Source organism: Terrapene carolina, unplaced genomic scaffold (assembly GCF_002925995.2).
Source record: "Terrapene carolina triunguis isolate 2854851 unplaced genomic scaffold, T_m_triunguis-2.0 Scaffold210, whole genome shotgun sequence".
In the NCBI taxonomy this organism is placed as follows: Eukaryota; Metazoa; Chordata; order Testudines; family Emydidae; genus Terrapene; species Terrapene triunguis.
In genome coordinates this window covers 46,030,978-46,051,530 of record NW_020664561.1, presented here as the reverse complement: position 1 = coordinate 46,051,530, position 20,553 = coordinate 46,030,978, and the positions used below count along the sequence as shown (strand labels likewise).

The window sequence follows — 20,553 nt, the reverse complement described above, 5'->3', positions numbered from 1 at the left end:
AGCGCTACCGGCTTCACGGTTTGCCGGGCAGCCTCCAGACCCTGCGCCCCCGGCTGGGCGCTTCCCCTCCCGGGCTCCAGCTGCACTGGGGAAGCGCCGGCTGGGGGCGCAGGGTCTGAGGGCTGCCCGGCAAACCCTGAAGCCGGTAGCACTGGGGCAGCCCTTTCCCCCTGGCTGGGAGTGGAAGGGAGGAGGGGGCGGAGTTAGGGTGGAGAAGGGGCGGAGTTGGGGCGGGGCTGGGGGGTGGGGAAATGGGCGGGGCCAGGGCCCGTGGAGGGTCCTCTTTTTTTATTTATGAGATATGGTAACCCTATCTAAACGCCTCCTCTCTGATTCCTCTCACATCAGTGGATTACTCCTGATTTACATTGCTGTGAAAGGAGAAACAGGGCCCATTGCAATAAATAAATACAGATGGTTATTAAAGGTGGTAGGAGGAGGTCAGGAAATGGTTTTGATTTACTTTATTCTGTGTCACCCCCGGCATGCCAGTGTGCTCCAAGTCCTGTGTCACTGGTGTTCTGGCCTGTTCCAAGGGAACGGAGGCTCCAGGCGGCAAGGGCTGAGCTTGGGGTCCAATTCACTACAGTAACTCATTTAACGTTGTCCCACTTAACGTTGTTTCAATGTTACGTCCCTGCTCAATTAGGGAACATGCTCATTTAAAGTTGTGCATGCTCCCTTATAACATTGTTTGGCTGCCTGCTTGCAACATTCTGTGGAAGAGCAGCGACTTTACAAGGGAGCATTGCACAAGTTCTGCTTCTCCGCCTCCTCCCCCTCCCTTCCAGCGCTTCCCCCACCACCAAACAGCTGTTTGGCGGCACTTAGGACTTTCTGGGAGGGAGGGGGAGGAATGGAGATGCAGGACTTCCCCACTCCTGCCCCTCCCTCCTAGAAAGTCCTAAGCGTGAAGTGCTGGGAGGGAGGAGCAGGAGTGGGGAAGCGCTGTGTCTCTGCTCCTCTCCCTCCCTCCCAGAAAGTCCTAAGGAACGCCAAACAGCAGTTTAGCAGCTCTTAGGATTTTCTGGGAGGGAGGGGGAGGAGTGGAGACGCGGGGCTTCCCTGCTCCTCCCCCTCCCTCCCAGCACTTTGGGCTTAGGACTTTCTGGGAGGGATGGGGAGGAGCGGGGAAGCCCTGCGTCTCCGCTCCTCCCCACCCTCACTCCATCCCAGAAAATCCTAAGCACCACCAAACAGCTGTTTAGCAGCGCTTAGGATTTTCTGGGAGGGAGGGGGAGGAGTGGAGATGCGGGGCTTCCCCACTCCTGCATCTCCCTCCCAGCACTTCGCGCTTAGGACTTTCTGGGAGGGAGGGGCAGGAGCGGGAAGGGTGCTTAGGACTTTGGGGGGGAGGGATGTGGAGTGGGGGTGGGAAGAGGTGGGCCTGGAGTGCAGCGGGGACAGGAAGAGGCGGACCTGGAGCATTCCCGGCAAAATCTGAGCCTGTTCTCCGGGGAAGCTGCCGCTGCTGCTGCAAAGATGCTTCCTAGCGTCCTTGCCTGCAGTGGGCTGTGCCTGTGTGGGGTAAGCCAGGGGCACTTCCCAACCACAGTACAGTACAGTACAGTATAAAGTATAATGCCTTTTGTCTGCCCCCAAAAAAATTCCTTGGAACATAACCCCCCGCATTTACATTAAATCTTATGGACAATTGGATTCGTTTAACATTGTTTCACTTAAAGTTGCATTTTTCAGGAACATAACTACAACGTTAAGTGAGGAGTTACTGTACTTTGTTTCTAACAATGGGGCTAGATTTCAGAGGAGTTAGAGAATTTATCCAGATAGGAGGTGGGGGAGGCAATTAAGCCCTTAGTCGTGCTTACCTGCCTCAAGGTCCCACTGCCACAATATGCACTTAGGAACCCTTGGCCATAGGGACTATTGACTAGTTAGCACAGTCAAATAATGCAGCCAGATACAATGTTAACCAGTGCAATGTACTCCTGCTCTGACCTGCCAAGGTCTACTCTACTGCTCCCATTACAGTAGAATCCAATCTTTATGTTTTAAATTTTATTAAGTCTGGCAAATGGAATGAGTTCCCTTTAGCGAGTACACCTTGTTCTTATACTTAGGGTCTAAATGAGATCAATTGATTTCTCTGGTAATTTGAGCATTCCTGAACAAGAAGTCAAACATGCCCCTAACCGCTTCCCTTTCAAGAGTCAGCAACTGTTTGTTATGGGGTCACACGGGACTGAGAGTTTTAAAATAGTATTTTAAGGTAATTTCATGTTAAGTCAGCATGAAGCTTTGGTCGTGGTTATTAGTATGTAACCAAAGGACAGTGACATTATCAACCACATAAAGCATTTGCTGAAGAGAACACCTATGTGCAAAGCCCATTGGCATTAGTAAGACGTGTGAGTGAATTGTCGCTGGACACGTCTGGTTACAAAACACCCAGAAGCAAAGTGTTAGTAAAAATTAGGAAACATTTAATAAACAAAAAGCCAGATACCCCAGTGAGCCCCAGATACATTTCACTAGCTTGGCAAATAGGCTAATGAAGGCATATCTGATCATAGAGCTTTACAAGCCCCTCGGTAGCAAAATTAAACCACCTGTATTAAGAACAGCAGCAATTCCTTATTCCCACAATATGCCAGCATGTCACATGAATTCTGTAAGGAAACTGACAAGGTGGCTCTTTACCTGCATGTCATCAGAAGAAGAGTGTTAATGAAAGAGAACTCAATACTTACAAAAGCAGAGGAAAAGTGTATCAACGCACATTGCATAGACACTGAAGAACCCATGTGCAATTAGGTAAGAGCCAATAATGACAGTCTGCAAAAAAACCCAAAAACATACATTTGACACTATCATGGCAACATCACCTCAAAGAACAAGAACAAACAAGAAAGTCTGCTAAACCAACAGGAAAGGATTTATTTATAGTTCCATAACTCTGCAGTAGGCTTGCTGCTGAGGCAAAAGATCACAGATTAAAGTCACTGTGTGGTGACATACACCTGTTACCAATTTCTAAGATGGCAACTTGGAATCATGTTGTTCCCAGTGCAGGAAAACCCACACAAGGGCTATGAAACTCTGTTTCAGTTCATGGAGTTCTCTCAGATTGCCCCTTCAAGAAAGAGGGCCCACCACCCAACCTGCAGATATCCCCAGATCTATGAGGGACTCCACAGGGAAAGCATTTACATAGGAGCCAAGTGCTTTCTCTTTGCTCTGTAGACCTCATCCCTTAGGAAGACATGCTGCAATTGGTTCCCCATCGTCTACCCCAGTGCTGTGTGTGGAGGTTTGTGCAGAGCTGGCATGGAACCGAACTCTCCTGCACACAGAAGGTACCAAGTCCCTTGAGGCTCACTGCAGCACCATAATGGTACAAAGCTATCTGAACTGAGTCAGGGAGGGATGGAGTTTGGCAGAGCTGGCTAGCCACAGAAGAGGATGCTGCGCCCATTGACAGGATGGTGGAGATGCAGTTGCCAGTAAGTGCTCCCCAAGAACTGACCCAGAGCTGCCCCTCAAAACTCCCACAGTGTCCTAAGAATGTAAACTGCATCCTTACCAACAGGGGTACCCAGTAGTAATTTAATGTTGGGGTTTCTTGTTTGAACACTGGTATTCTATGTGTGAAGAAAAAGAAGGCTAGAACACCTGTAAGAAGCACAGAGCACAGGCCATTAGTTATTCACATAGGTATCTGGGACTTCAACACTCATGAAGAATGGGTAAGACAGGCACAGCTGAAAACAGACTCAGGAGGTTTTGAGCAATAAATCTCTAGATATCAATTATCCCCAGGATCTGTATTCTGACTAGAACAGAAATGGCATATAAATGAATTATCATAAAGATACTTGTGGGGCCAGAAAGACCTGACTCAATTGTTTTATTTCATGAGTCAGACTGGGTTTTATATCAAAACTAATAAATAAGAATACATGATACAAAAAATATGATAATATAAAAGACCATCAGACTGATCTTGAAAAAAAAATAAATTAAAAAGCATACGTGAGCAAAAGCCTGTGGCTTTAGCTTTCACCTCTTGGAGGAATATTTAACCATTTGAGATTAAAAATAGAAATGGCATAGCTATTGATAAATACACTTAATGATAAATCTAGAGCTACATACATCATCATATCTGTGCTACGCAGAACAGAAAAGACATGTTAATGAATTATCCTACAGAATGTATCCTTAAGGAGGAGGAAAACATGAATCAATTTCAGCATTTCATGGCTCACATTTCAGAGACAGTTTCAAATCACATTTGCCTTCCCATTTTGAAAGTCAGTCTATAGTAATGACAAAAACATTACAGATTTGGTCTCAATTCTAATTTTCATCTGCTGGTAAAAAATAATCCATTTAGGACTTTTTTTAAAAATACACAAAATATAAAAGATGGCCATCAATGAAATCATGTTTTGAAACTCTTGTGACAGTTTAAAAGGCCTGAAGGGGACACCGTCAACTTGAATTTTTGAAATGGACCAATTAAAAAGAAAATTGGTTTTCTGCCGCAGCACACTGAAGAGTATGTCCTGACTTTTATTAGTATGAAAGTAAAAACTGTAAAAATGTTAGGTTTTGTCTGCTCCCCTGCTTGTGTTTGGAAGGGTCCTTTGGACAGGCCTGAATGCAACACTACAAAAGATGCTTAGGCCCACCCCGTCTCTCCATACACACACCTGCATGCAGCTTGCTGACAGTTCAGTTTCAGTTACAGTGCTGCTGTTGCGGCTGATAAATACCCTCTTGCACAGTCTGAGGAAGAATGTGCACCTGTAACACACTGGGGATGGTATACTACAGGTTCCCCTCTCTGCCAGATCCACTGAGGATATGAGTCTGTTACAGTCAAAGGCAAACTACTTTAGTTCAAGGTGTAGAGGCTTATGCTTTTAGTTCTGGAGGTCCCCAGTTCAATCCCCAGCGTGTCAACCTTCCACAAGAACAGTGGAAGTGACTATACAAAAAATACTGTCAAATGCACAAAGTAAGATGAAAAAAAAGAGAGGGAAAACATGCTTCTTTGGGCTCAATCCTGCAATTCTTTGCTCATGTGATTAGTACTTATGGTATCAAGGTTTGCAAGAGCAAGTCCTTGATGTGTTGTCTGAGCACAGAAGTTTAGCACATTCTAGGCTAGTAGGGAATAAGAATCAACATCACATTGAAATAACTGACTTACCTACACCGCCAGCAACGAGAAGTTTCCCAAGGAACAACAAGAAATCTGTAACTTTGTCCAGCACTGCAACTCTATTCAACAGAGGACAAACGGTGTTTGAGCACCTCAAAACAGAACATCTCTACTCTTTTCATATTCCATGAAATCCATGGAAAGTTGATGAAATTGGCTCAGAAAAGTCATTGTCTTGCACTGGTCCTTTGGCCAACAATATAACAATGCAAGAAATCAACATGGAGACGATAAAGGAGGGTAGCATTTTAGAATTCTGGTTATTAAATGCCCAGTCTTGTGAGGGACTCAGGACCTTTAACTCCTAACGAAATCAATGAGAGGTGAGAGCATGTTTAAGAAGGATGAATTCAAACTGGAACAGGTACAGAGAAGGGCTACTAGGATGATCCGAGGAATGGAAAGCCTGTCTTATGAAAGGAGACTCAAAGAGCTTGGCTTGTTTAGCCTAACCAAAAGAAGGCTGAGGGGAGATATGATTGCTCTTTATAAATATATCAGAGGGATAAATATCAGGGAGGGAGAGGAATTATTTAAGCTTAGTACCAATGTGGACACAAGAACAAATGGATATAAACTGGACATTAGGAAGTTTAGACTTGAAATTAGATGAAGGTTTCTAACCATTAGAGGAGTGAAGTTCTGGAACTGCCTTCCAAGGGGAGTAGTGGGGGCAAGAGACATATCTGGCTTCAAGACTAAGCTTGATAAGTTTATGGAGGGGATGGTATGATGGGATAGCCTAATTTTGGCAATTAATTGATCTTTGGTTATTAGCAGGTAAATATGCCCAATGGTCTGTGATGGGATGTTAGATGGGGTGGGATCTGAGTTACTACAGAGAATTCTTTCCTGGGTGCTGGCTGGTGAGTCTTCCCCACCTGCTCAGGGTTTAACTGATCGCCATATTTGGGGTCGGGAAGGAATTTTCCTCCAGGGCAGATTGGCAGAGGCCCTGGAGGTTTTTCGCCTTCCTCTGCAGCGTGGGGCACGGGTCACTTGCTGGAGGATTCTCTGCACCTTGAGGTCTTTAAACCACGATTTGAGGACTTCAATAACTCAGGCATAGGCTAGAGGTTTGCTACAGGAGTGGGTGGGTGAGATTTTGTGGCCTGCATTGTGCAGGAGGTCAGACTAGATGATCATAATGGTCCCTTCTGACCTTAAAGTCTATGAGTCTATGAGCACTCAGCACATTGCTGAACAGGGCCATAGGACAGCAAAACTGCTGACAGCACTTGAAAGCTATTAATTGGGTGTTGCTCTTGTTGATAAAGAAATTAGCATATTTCTCTATTTCAGCCTTTTCTTCATAGCAGGATCCTGGGCAGGCCAGCCCTAGCAGGAGGTGAACTGGGCACCAAAACGTAGGAGACCCAGCATTTGTGCATGCTGTCAGTAGACTTTTCTCCATTTCATTCACTCCTTGCTAGCCACATTGTCTCTGCTTTCAGAATGCACTGAAACCTCAAGGCTTTGTTGAGGTGTCTCAGCACAGCACAGCAGGGGGCAATCTCAAAGCAGGAAATCAGCCCCAGGTGAATGAATGCTAGGAGTCAGAAAAATTGACAGTAAGTCTGCATTGCTCAGTCTTCCTTGTAATCAGACTGAAAACAACAGGAAGGAAAGGAGGCCAGAATGGGGGCTTATTGCAGGGAGCCTCTGATCAAAATCCTGCCTGACTCATGGCATGGAAATGAGACTTGTATTGCAAGACACTTGACAACAATGAAGGCTATGTATATGGTAATGTAATGTACCAGCATGAAATAAACATTCAACAACCAAATTAAAGAAAACAAACCATCATTAGCCTGTCAGAGTTAGGAATTAGAGCTAGAATATACAGAGTAGAAAATCCTAATTCAAAATAATACAAGGTTTGCCTGGCTCCTAGCTATTGCTCTTGGTGATTAACAGCAGTAGCATAAGGGAGAGAAGTGGAGGCGATAGCTAGGGCTATGATTTTGTCATGGAGGTCATGGTAATCATGAATTTAAGTAAAGTCTGTGAAATCTTGGAAATGGCTGTAAAAACATATTTGATTAGGCCCCAAATCGAGTAGCGTTGCAACCTGGTGCACGGCGTCACAGTACCAATCAGGTTTGGCCCATCTGCCTTCATCTACAGAGGGGCGGACAGGCCAAACCTAAGTAGTGCTGCGACCCTGTGTGCCAGGTTGTAATGCCCAGCTCTGCAGACAAGAGCTGCCTCTGTAGGGGGAGTACAAGTCAGGCTTGCTCTCCAAACTCCCCCCGAGACACATACCCCTGGGACTACCTTTCAGCATCCCTCACTGTACTCTTGTGAAAAATACGTTAGATCTCTGATCTGATCTCAGATCTCTGCCACAAAATTTACTGAAGAGACAAGGTGGGTAAGATAATATCTTTCATTGCACCAACTTCTGTTGGTGAAAGAGACAAGCTTTCAAGCTACAGGCCTTGTCTACACTACATAGTTAGGCTGACATAAGCCACCTTGCATTGACCTAGTTGTGCATGTGTCTACATTTAAATTTGTCTCCCACTGATCTAAGTGGCTTGTTACAGCAATGAGCAGTGTTGAGCCATGGTCGATGTACTGAGGTCGATGCAATGTGACTGTTACTTATGTCAAACTAACAGACCTCCAGCAGCTATACCACAATGCCAGACACTGACTGCTCTGGTCACAATTGATAGCTCCACTGCCCAGGGTCATTGAGACTGGAAGGTCCCCTTCCCCTTTAAAATCTTGCACATTTTTGAAATGTATTTTCCTGATTATCCAGCTTGGTGAGCACACTTAGCAGTTCTCCATTTTTGTGAGCAACTGCCCAGCTGGCCATGCTGGCTACACACTCCAGATGTGCTCTGGCTTGGAGTAGACAGGAGATATTGGATCTCCTGGCCTGTGGGAAGAAGACACTGTGAAAGCACAGCTATGGACCAGTCACAGAAACATGGACATTTATGAGCAGATTGCTCAGGGGATGCAGGAGAAGGAGTACAACAGGGATCAGCCGCAGTGCCTTGTGAAAGCAAAGGAACTGCAGCAGGCATATCAGAAGGCCAGAGAGACAAACTGTCAATGTGGTGCTGAGCCACAGACCTGCCATTTTTACAAAGAGCTGCATGCTGAACTTGGCAAAGACCCCACTACCACCCTGCAGAACACCTTGTGGATACCTCCAAGGAGCCCAAGTCACGGGATCCTGGTGTGAACTGTGAGGAGGAGATGGAGGAGGATGGGGGACATGTGACCAGGAGGTCCAGCTATGCCACAAGCCGGGACCTGTTTGAGACTCCACCCATCCAGTCAGTCCTGGTAGTTGAGCATGGATGAGCCCGATGCAGGGGAAAGAACCTCAGGTAAGTGTGCTATTGCCCTCTACATATACTTTCATGCAACCGAGAAATTTCCTCCTCATTTCCCTCACCCTTGTGGGCCTTACTTACTCTGGCCAGTGCTGTGAGTGGTGCCATGCACAAGTACTCGACAGCAGAAGTGTGCATAAGCATGTCTGGTTTAACAAGGAAAGGGGGAAGTTCTGAATCTTAACTTTCACTTTACATTGTGACTATATTGACAATGGTACCTCTGTGTGTTTTATCTGCAGTTACTGCTGTGATCTTGAGGGGTTTCCCCTTCCACACCCATGGAATGCCTGAGCCACTTACAGAGGAAAAAGAAGAGGACTAGGGATGACATGTTCAGTGAGATCCTACAAGTCAGTGCTGAATCATATCATGGCAAAGGGCCTGGAAGGTAAACATTGCAGACATCCTGGAGAAGGAAAGATCATACAGGGTTTTGGCCCAGGAGTCCCAGGAGAGGGAGATTCACCAGGACATAATGGCACTTCTCCAGACGCTACAGATTCAACAATCACAGGATCACCTCCCTTTGCAGTCCACAGAGAACTCCATTACAGCATCTCCCTATATTCCCCTCAACATTCCAGGTGGTGTCAGGGGCCATATCCCTACCCTACCACTTCACCGCAGGGGACATTAAGGACAAACACAGTTTCACATACACTGACCTGTGAAATCCACAGTTGCAGTATGTGTAGGTAAAACGGACATGAATGTTCTTTCCCCTTGTTAAGTTCTGATCCATTAATTTATTAAGTTCTTAATGTATTTGCTGTTAGATTGCACAGATTTTTCTTTGCACTAGTTTTGTTACTAAACAAAACTGGAAAATAATTAATCTTCATTAGTTCACAGCATATGCTGCAGAGTGCCTCGCAGTTCTGAAAGCAGCCACTTCTTGTTGTACAGTGTGATACAACTCTTAGGACCAGTGACAAACACAGGGTAATAATCACAAATGTACACTGTAAAAATTAATAGGTGCATTGACAGTGTTATATTCATAGATGTGCACCAAGCACCATACAATTCCTAAAAGGCCTCAAAACGGCAGGGCCAGGCAGAGCACAGTACACCACAACACATTATTGTTGCTTGCTGTTAAAGTGCTCTTCCAAGCTTCCCTGAGCCCTATAGCTGCATGCTGAGCTTTTCTAATAGCCCTTGTGTCTGGCTGTTCAAACTCAGCAGACAGCTGCTCCACCTCTGCCCTTCACCCTGGTGGCAACTTTCCACTTTTCTTCACAGATATTATGTAGGAGACCGCATAACCACCGGGATGGGTTTTTTTCCACTGAGATTCAATATAGGGTTACCATATTTCAACATGAAAAAAGAGGACACTCCACGGGGGCCCTGGCCCTGCCCCAACTCCGCCCCTTCCCCACCCCCGCCCCCGCCCCAACCCCGCCCCCATTCCAACCCCTTCCCCAAAGTCCCTTCCCCAACTCTGCCCCCTCCTCTGAGCACCCCACATTCCCCCTCCTTCCTCCCGGTCTGATCTTGGTTGGGGGTTGCTAAGTGCTTCCCTGCTCCCCACTCGCCCTGCAGCCCCTGCACCCCCCCACCCCTGCAGCCTCTGCGCCCCCCCCAGTGGCCGGGGGGTCCCCGCCCGCAAGGGAAGCCCGAGCCGCTGTCTGGGCCCGGCCTCCCCGTGGTCCTGCGGGCTCAGCTGGGGCGCGCAGTCTGCCCATCCTGCGGGGACAGCAGCGGCCCCTCCGCTGCCTTCTGCAGCTGCGCCCCCCCGCCCGAGCTCGCTACAATGTAGCTGGGGCGGCTGGGCTGCACTGCGCACCCGGCAGGTCATGCTGGGGCCGGGCGGACCCTGGCTTATGCCTCCCTATTTTCCCTGGACATGTTCGGCTTTTTGGAAATTCCCCCCGGACTGGGATTTGAGGACCAAAAAGCCAGACATGTCCGGGGAAATCCGGACATATGGTAACCCTACAATAGTATGAGTAAACAATGCCAGCATCCTTTCAATCTACCAAAAGCGCATTCTACTGTCATTCTGCACCTGCGGAGCCAGTAGTTGAATCTTTCCTTGGTGCTACCAAGGTGAGCCAGGGGAGCAAGGGGTAGGCTGGGTACCCCAGGATCACTACAAGTATTTCAACATTGCCAATCGTAATCTGGTGGTCGGGAGAGAAAGTCCCTGCTTCTAGCTTTCTGAACAGTCCTGTGCTCTGAAAGATGCTAGTGTCATGCATCTTCCCTGATCAGCCCACACTGATGTCAGTGAAGCATTCCTGGTGATCCACCAATGCTTGCATAACTATAGAAAAGCAGCCCTTTCTGTTGATGTACTCTGTGGCAAGGTGGTCTGGTGCCAAAATAGGGACATGTATGCCATCTATCACTCCACTACAGTTCAGGAACCCCTTTGCTGCAGATCCATCCACTATGTCCTGCATATTGCCAGGAGGAGACAATTAATGGCCCTGCACACTTGCATGACAATGTCCCCCACGATGCATTTGCCAACTCTAAAATGATTTCCTACTGACCGGTAGCAATCCAGCATTCCAAGTGTCCACAGTGCCATTGCCACTCACTTCTTCACTGTCAGCGTAGCTTTCATTCTGATGTTCCTGCGCTGGAGTGCTGGGGTGAGCTCAGCACACAGATCCAGGAATGTGGCCTTGTGCATCCAAAAGTTCTGCAGCCACTGCTCATCATCCCAAGCCTGCATTACGATGCTATCACACCGTCAGTGCTAGTTTCTCAAGCTCAGAAGTGGCACTCCACCATCTGCAGCTCCTCCATGAATGCCACCAACAACCCTGAAATGGTTCTTGCTATGTCTCACAGCAACCTGTCCTCCAAGAAATTGTCCTGTTCTGCCCTGATTTGGTTATTCTTATGGCTCTCCAAATGCTGGAGGATTGTGCATCCTGTGCTTGCAATGCTTATGACAATAGTGCAGAGCTGTATAGGCTCCATGCTTCCGTCAGAGATGGCGAACAGAGAGGACGGCTGCACAAGTTTGTGGGAGTTTTAAAAAGGGGCAAGAAAATTATGGGATACAAGTGACATTATGGGATGGAGACAGCGGCACGCTGGGAACTTGACCCCTGGCCCCAATCACCCATGTGACTTATGTCTGCCCAACCCTGCATTGCCTAATCTCCACAAAAGACAGTGTGCTGGATGGTGGTGGGTTGCAATTTGGGATACCTACCCATGGTGCATTGCATTATGCATCGATACAAGTACCCCTGGTGAGTACATGCAGCACTTGTAAAAGGAGCCAAATACGCACGCGCAGAAGTGATATACTATCTGCAGCAGCTTTATACCGATGTAACTTGCATTGCCCAAAGTTTGTAATGCAGACATGGCCCACAGAGCTCTTGGAAAGGTACTCAGAGTGTCACAGCTATATACAACAGATTGTTTAGCACACACAGTTAACACGTACTGTAAGACAGTGGTTCTCAACCTGGGGGCCGGGGCCCCAAGCAGGTTTCAGGGGGTCCACCAAGCAGGGCCAGTGTTAGATTTGCTGGGGCCCAGGGAACAAAGCCAAAGCCCCACCACATGGGGGCTGAACTCCGGGGCCCTGAGTCCCGACACCCAGGGCTGAAGTTGAACTTAGCTTTATGGGGGCCTGTAGTGAGGCCGAGTGGCCTCCCTCCGAGCGGGAGAGTGAGGGACCATTACACTTCCCTTGGAGGGCAGAGCCTAGATCGCCCTGCCCCCCTCGCCAGAAGTACCGGGGTGTGGCCGGAAGTATAAAAGGCAGGCCCTGCAGCACAGTTGTGGCAGAGCCTGCGGAGAAGGACGCTCCGCCTGTTCTGCAGTGTCCCAGAGGGGAACCTACGCCTGGCTGTTCCCGATCCCCAGATGCCAATGAGGACTGGCCCGGAGTGCCTGCCACTGTGTACCCCAAGGAGCCGGAAGAGGCCTGGAGGCCACAGGTACCGAACCCCGGGGAGGCAGGAAGTGGTCCAGGGGCAGCCATGGAACAGTTGGCTGCAGAGCCAGGGGTGGCTCAGTCGGCGTGTTGGGGCTGGATCCCCACCGACACAGGGGCAGCCATCCCTGCCCTTGCCAGGGCCCTGGGCTGGGATGCGGTGGAGTAGGGTGGGCCCGCATTCCCCTGCCACCACACCCCGGGGTGGCCGACTCCCTACACTGTGCAAGGAAGCTCCAGCTCTGAAGAAGGAGCTTCCCTTACCAGCTCCCTTATAGACTGTTGCTTTGCTGGCTGCCTGAGCCCCGCCCAGGCTAAAGCCAGACTTGAACCTGTTTTATTGCTGGCAGCCTGAGCCTCCTCAAGCCCAGGCCCCAGCTCAGGTAGACTCTGTTTAAGGGCTGGCAGAATGAGCCGCCCAAACCCAGGCTAAAGTCTGACTGTGACTGTTGGTTGCCCAGCCCTATTGTGGGCTCTTCACTGTCCTGCGGATTCTGGTTCTGGCCAGACAGGACTGGACTGAGTGGCCTCCCTCCCCATGGGAGAGCGAGGAACCATTACAGCACCCCGTGGCATGGGATTGCAAGCTGAAAGTGACATTGTTCTGGTATTTACACTTGATAACAGGAGTGGAGACTCCTCAGGTGCAGCTCTTTGTCTAACTCTGGTATGCAATAGGCAGGGGTGCTTAACTGAATGGCTGCACCCACAAGGAAGTCCTGGAACCTTTACATACAGCTCAGTCCTCTCCTCCTGCCTCTGTCTAGAAACTCCATTCCCCCAGTCTTTGTCCGCATTCTCTTCTCATTCAGTGTCTCTCCCTCCCTGCTCCTCACCATCCAGGTCCTCTTATCCTTTCCTGAATAATTTAAACTACCTAACCTCCTTAAATGTGCCTCTTGCTGGTAATTAGGCTACCTCCTATTGCTCCAACATGGCCTCCTCCTAAGGGCTTGTTCTAATCAGCAACCTGCTCCCATTCTTTCTGATCTTCAGATATTACAGGAAGAGCCAGGAGCACGGAAGAGGAGTGCTGATTAGCATAACGAGTTCAGCAGCAGCCCTAGCGATGGAGCGAGGGGGCTGGGGTTCAACACCAGGAGAGATACCTATTATAGACTTTGGTTTTAAAAGCAAAAACATTCCCTCCCTCCTTGTCACCCTCCCAGCCCCCTTCCCTCTCCCTTGCCCCCTCCCCAAGTTTCCTTCCAGGGATTTTGAGGCTTAGATCTAGCTGTTCCTCTTATTAAAAAATGTGAATCCAACCTCAACCCTTGCAAGCTACACCTGGATACCACGGTGATGGGTGCCTTATGAGGTGTGTAAGAAATCAATAGAAATGTTGTCAGTAGGCACCACTGCTTTCTTGACAGCCCTGCTGCAGCTACCAGGGATGCCTAGCCACCTACAATGTCAACCAATTAACCCGCAGCAAAGCTGTCTGTCAGGTTAAATAAAATCATCCTAGCTCAGGCTATTGACTAGCTCTATGGCTTGCCAGATGCATGAGGAGCTGCTAAAAGGGAGGGCAATGTGTGAAGGCAGGACCCGTTACAATCAATTTTCTAGGGGGAAAAGTGAGTTTTCAGAGTGTAATAGCAGCAACAAGAAACACGGCCTCTTACCTCACCACGTTCCGCATTAGCAGAAAGAACGCTTCCTTTGCTGAGGTGCAGAAGTTTTTACCATATATCGCAATCTGCAAAACAGTAACAGTTGATTGTTAACTATATAGCTAATCAAGGACAGCCCTAAGTTTTCTGGGGCCCTATGCAAATGAACCCATGTAGGGCCCTACATAGTTCTTTCCCACCTGTGACCAAACCCACCCACCTCCACATATCCATAAACCGTCCCACAATACACTTCCTGCTTCCTGTTACTTCTCACCAGACTGTCACAGAATATCTCTCAGCCCACCCACCTCTCCAAATCATCTGTTTGTGGGGCTCTGCAGCCTCTGGTGACCTGCTTACAGGAGGGAAAGGCAGGAGGTGGAGACAATACTTAGGTTTCCAAATAGAGCAGCTGGGGAACACAGTCTCTGCCACAGCTTGCCTACAGTTGAGGAATTGAGGATAGCAAGTTGAGGGGTATATAGGGAGAAGCGTTGTGGTCTATCCATCCACAAACAAGCCTAAAGCCACTATTGGGATTTGTGCAGGGATTAGGCACAATAACTGAATGCAAAAAAGCCACTTTAAAATAAGATTAAGGCTACAGATGAACCTGAAGCAAAACCCAGGCTCCAAATGCCCCTGACCTTTGGGGAAATTCAGTCCACATCTCAACTCTGCAGCTCAGGCCTTTTGCTAGTGGAGGCACAAACTAACAAAATCCATCTAAGGCAGGCCCCCCTCCCTTAAGGCTGCTTATTACACAGATCGGATGCCCTGGACATGATTCAGATCTCACACCAAAGTAGATCAGGAGTAACTCCACTGAAGTCAATGGAGTTACATCAGTGTAAGATTGGAACAAGATCAAAACAGGCCCTACTTGTTCAGAGCTCTGCAAAACTGAAGCATTATCAGGGACCAGGTTCTGCTCACTGCTACTTCTAATGAGCTTTAGTTGAGTTAATTTGGATTTATATTTGCATGTCTAAATGCACAGTGTATCCAAAGGGCAACAGCTTTAATAGGGACATGCCTTGCTTTTCCTGGACAACCTCAGTATTATTTTAATATAGGTTATTAAATGCTTAAAAACCCCCCCACAAAAGTCAAGACTTTGTCTATGTTGGAAAATTGACTGGCATAGCTACTGCAGAATAAGCTATTCTGTACTAGCTGTTGTAGAATAGCTGCCTGAGCGGAGACTCGAATAAAAGTGACTTTATTCCAGAGTAATTTCCCAGCTCACGCAGTTTAGTAAATTCACTTTCTTTCCAGAACAGTGTCTCCACGTGGGGGAGATATTCTGGAATAGTTAAATTATACCACAATAGTTATGCTGGTCAATTTTCCCCATGCAGATAAGGCTGTAGAAAGAACAATTTCCTACCCTGAAGACTGCACTAATTCTGAGATCCCTTTGGAGCAAATGGGGTTTTAATGAAAGCATTAGAGTCACTTCCTCGGAGATAACAGCTCTTAGACTGCAAAACACTTTTACTGAAATTGTTTCAGGTCAAAACAAGACAACACAGGTGAATTCTGCTCTTATTTACAACGGGGTAAATCTGGAATCTCTCCCCTGAAACCAATGCAGCTCCTCTGGAATTACACCACTGGAACTGAGAGCAGAATTCGGCTCTATGATTTTACTGGCGAGTACAAGTGCTGAGTGTTCTGTAGCTTCCTTATTCACAGCAGCACATTTTAACAAAAACATCACGTCGGTATGTAGTATACAGTGTTTGCAGGAGGTGGTGACATTCCTATTGAAATCAGTGTTTGAATTGCAGGTGGGGGGGAATGTTAACCAGTCATACTGTATCTCCACTTCTGATGGGTACTGGTAGGGGGGGAAGAGGGATGGGGGAGGGGAAAAAGGATACTATCATTTGGGGGGGCAGGGACATATGAATTCCCCCAAAGTCACTAAAATCCAATTCTTTACCTTCTAGAGTCAAACAGTGACAGACTGTAGCCAAAGTAAAGCCTGGCATAGCTAAAAAGCAAAACATTAACGTTTTGATGACTGCAGATACATCTATACTGCACGCTCCTTATGGAGGCTTGTAGGAGTACAGACACTGCACGCCCCCCTAGCACAGGTATAAACAGCAGTTTAGATGGCGAGCCACAGTTTAGGCTGTTTTTAGCAGTGTAGTGTCCTGCTGCCTCCCTGCTGCTGAAGACTTTCCCTACTGCAGTGAAAGGCTCCAGCAACAGGGAAAGACTCTGGCATCCGGGAGCTGCCAGAGCCTTTCGCTGCTTCATGTAGCTATACATAAGTGTGGAAACAGCCTACTTGTCACGGCAGCATGTAGCTACATGTACCCTACATATCCCCGCCACTGGTGTGCAGTGTAGGCATATCTTAAGGCATAGGCACCGACTCCCACTGTTCCCGGTGGGTGCTCGACCCCACCCCCGCCCCTGCACCACCCTCGGCCCACCCCCATTCCACCCCTTCCCCAAAGTCCCTGCTTCCTTCCCGCCCCCATTCCACCTCTGTGACGTTATTGATATAATCTGGGACCATATAGATCATTGTTGCAACCAAGGTCCTGTAGTGGCACCCAAATCTTGTATAAAGGGGGTCAAATGGGGTGTCTTAGACAAGGTTATGGTTTACTGGTTATGATTAGGCTGTCTATATGTGTGTATCAATTTTGTAGTTGAAGTTATGAATATTGGCTCTATACTGTCTGTATGACAAACTTATGCTATGCTTCTGGGTGACATCCCAGACAAGCTGGGATTAGCTCTGCCTAGCCTGCTTGATGGCCCATTAAGGACCATCAGCTATACAATGGACTCATTGAGAGAAGGCAAATATGCCTTCAGACTCAGCAAAGTATGCAGGGACTGGCCCATGTGACTCCAGGCTCCATTTTGCTGTAATTTTCCACAGTGAGAACAAAGAGGTGTTCTTACACCTGGAAAAGACTATATAAGGCTGATGCCTCATCTCCATTTTGTCTTCAATCCTGCTTCTTACCTCTGGAGGAACTTTGCTACAAGCTGAAGCTTTGAACAAAGGACTGAGGACCCATCCCAGCGGGGGATGTATTCCAGAGACTTGATTTGAACCTGCAGTTTATTCTATCACTGCTGCAAGCCTGAACCAAGAACTTTGCCATTACTGTATGTAATTGATTCCATTTAACCAATTCTAACTCTCATCTCTATCTTTTTCCTTTTATCGATAAACCTTTAGATTTTAGATTCTAAAGGATTGGCAACAGCGTGATTTGTGGGTAAGATCTGATTTGTATATTGACCTGGGTCTGGGGCTTGGTCCTTTGGGATCAGGAGAACCTTTTTCTTTTACTGGGGTATTGGTTTCCATAACCATTTGTCCCCATAACGAGTGGCACTGGTGGTAATACTGGGAAACTGGTGTGTCTAAGGAGATTGCTTGTGAGACTTGCGGTTAGCCAGTGGGGTGAGACCGAAGTCCTCCTAGTCTGGCTGGTTTGGTTTGCCTTAGAGGTGGAAAAAACCCCAGCCTTGGGCTGTAACTGCCCTATTTGAGCAATTTGTCCTGAGTTGGCACTCTCAGTTGGGTCCCGCCAGAACCGCATCGTCACAACCCCCTTCCCCCAAGTCCCTGCCCCTGCCTGCCTCTTCTCCACCTCCTCCCCTGAGTGTGCCTCATCCCTGCTCCTCCCCCCTCCCTCCTGGAAAGTCCTAAGTACTGCCAAACAGCTGTTTGACAACGGGAGATAGGCGGAGGAGCGGGAACGCGGCATGCTCAGGGGAGGAGGTGGAAGTGGAGGAGGAGGTGAGGTGGGGCGGGGAGCTTGGCTGCCGGTGGGTGCTAATTTTTCCCCGTGGGTGCTCCAACCCCGGAACACCCACGTAGTCGACACCTATGCCTTGAGGTTTATATCTAAGATACTGATTGTAGTGCCCCAGGCATGATGCTAGAACATGCTGAGAGAGAAAATACGCACCATGATGTAGGCATTTCTGTTTATGAACTTTATGAATTTTTCCAAACACCAAAAACAGCATTTGAGGCAACAGAGCAGAAATCTCGTAAAGGAGTTCTGTGTACCTGCAGAAAAGGAGGGAGAGCAGAACATGCAGACACATGATGAGTGGTCTTTAAAATATGGAGAGGCTGCCCACAATGGCTGGATCCCCGGAGATAGGTCAGTAGTTGAAATGTTGCCAGCTCTCCCCCAAGATAGAATCCTGTCCCATCACTGGAGCAAGGAGTTGCAATTTTCTCCCTTCCAGAGTGAATCTAGGCCACTAGCCCTACATTATTTCATATCCATCTCCTACATAAATTCTTATATTAAACTTTCAAGGACAAACACTCAGCTGGGGTAAATCAGCATAGATTCATTGACTTCAAATGGCACTACAGTGATTTATACCAGCCCAGGATTTGCCTCTTAGATGTTTTATAGCTGAAGAACCATCTTGGAAAAGGAAGGAAAACAAGATGAATTCTTAATATTCTACAGCAAGTTCAGAAATCTCACCTTTCAGCTTGTGATCCAGGTACTCCAAGATTATTCTAATCAACTGGACTATTGCAAGAATTAATGATCCAAATGCTAGTGAACCTGTGTGATATCTAATACAAAACAAAGAGGTATTTTACCATGTTACAGGAGACAACAGCAATACGTAACTGAACTGACCTTCGCAAATATCACAAAAAACTATCTTATGGACTGTGAAATCTGCAAACAGTCTTTTGAAAAAGATTAACAATGCAAAATTTGCTAAGAACTTGGATGCTGACGAAAGATTGTGAAATGTTGCCTCTACTAAATGCTTCTGAATAACCCTAGTGTTAGCTGAACAATTTGCCCTGCTAGATACAACATGAATAAGAGATACTACAATTACAAAAGGCCTATAAATTGTGTTGTAGTAAAAATGTTTATATCCATAATGTGATTTCCTTTGCTAATTTTAACTTAAGATTATTACTGATATAATTTAAATGTACAAATTTAAATATTGGGTTTAAATTTAAACTGTACAGTGCTTTTAATAATTACACAATAGGTCAATATGCTCCTGATTTTTCAATAAAACAAAAAGTCCAGACCCATGCACAAAAATGTATACATCCACACATCGCTATTGTGTTTGCAGCAAGATCATTTGTATTTTTTAGGTGTCTAACAGCCATTAGAGGGTTGCTATAACAGATTTGCATATGCAGGTGCAGGAATTGCTTGTATAAGTTAGGCATGCAATTTCTCAGAGCTTCTACTCTTTTGAAATTCAGGAACTTAATGAATTTGGATCTGCTCCTCACACTGAAGTCAAAAGCAAAATGCAGGTCCATAATGACTAGGATGATTGAGCCCTTAATGACTAAGCTTTTCTACATAATTGTTTTCCTTTGATAGTCTAAGCATAATGAAATTGTTTCCTTATGAGTTATGAGCAGCGCTAGGAAACACAAAGAGATTAAACTCCAGATTCTTATCCTTACCGTATTGCTCGTCCAAATGAAGAAAAGAGTGGGCACGTTGGAATATCAGCAGGTTTTCTAAAGGCCCAGTAGTAAGAGGCAAAGGCACCAGCAAGGGTACACTGACCCAGTGCAATTGCAAAGTTTACCAGCCACAGAAAGACAAAAGCATTGGAGAGTTGAAAGATGAAGATGTATTTGTGATAGAAGCTTTCTCCCCCATAGAAAGCAAAAGTACACTGAGCACCAACACATAATTTGGTCACATTGGTTGTGTTAAAAGTCTGTTTAGAAAGAAAAACAACAAAAATAATCATAAGCAATGAACAGGATGTGTCAGGACAATTTCTGAAATTAAATGGCTGAGCACAAAAAATCTCATATTCTGCTAGATGTTTCACTAACTCATTCAATCCTGCTACAAGTGGAAGTCTAACTTCAATGTAAATGTTTTTTAATTCATTTAAATAATTCAAAACTAAGCCCTACTTAATTTGTGATATTGGGGAAATTGCAGATCCCACAATATTAGGCTTTCACCGCAATTTCGTTAGCAGCCCGGGGCTGACAGCACCACTGTTAGCCCCGCGCATTAATGACTGTCATATAGTTGCAGCAAAATGTCCAGTTATCAAAAAAATTAGCAGATATAACATAATACTTGAGTGTTTATATTGTTCCAGCAAAAATTTCTTAAACAAATAGATCTTCTCTGGCTTTTCCAAATTACCACAATTAATAAAGGTCCATTATTACTTTTCCACGATTTTCCATGTCTGGTCTGCAACTCAGCTGCAATTATTTGACAATCATTCCATGATTCAAGTAGGTCTTTATTAAAAACCCAATACTAAAAAAGACTTAATGCTCTGTGATTAGTGAATGGGCCGTTCACTATGGATAAATGTGAGCACATACACAAGTCTTTACATGACTGGGGCTTAACAATTCAGAATCTGAATTACACAAATCCCCTCTCCTGATACACAACTTGTTCAGTTTCCTTACAGAGCAGCTAGTCATATTTA

General features: G+C 46.6%; 1 protein-coding gene across 5 annotated transcripts in view; it reads right to left on the bottom strand.

Moving 5' to 3' along the window:
- The window catches only part of LOC113407189 (choline transporter-like protein 5), a 200,709-nt gene that overhangs the window by 7,632 nt on the left and 172,524 nt on the right, over window positions 1-20,553 (bottom strand). For all 5 annotated transcript variants that reach the window (XM_026655325.2, XM_026655326.2, XM_026655324.1 and 2 more), the window contains 7 exons: window positions 19,547-19,809; window positions 18,576-18,670; window positions 18,036-18,139; window positions 14,092-14,165; window positions 5,180-5,250; window positions 3,545-3,633; window positions 2,712-2,796 (listed from right to left, as the gene is read on the bottom strand). In XM_026655325.2, coding sequence (XP_026511110.1) covers window positions 2,712-2,796; window positions 3,545-3,633; window positions 5,180-5,250; window positions 14,092-14,165; window positions 18,036-18,139; window positions 18,576-18,670; window positions 19,547-19,809 — 781 coding nt within the window. The remainder of the gene's footprint in view (window positions 1-2,711; window positions 2,797-3,544; window positions 3,634-5,179; window positions 5,251-14,091; window positions 14,166-18,035; window positions 18,140-18,575; window positions 18,671-19,546; window positions 19,810-20,553) is intronic.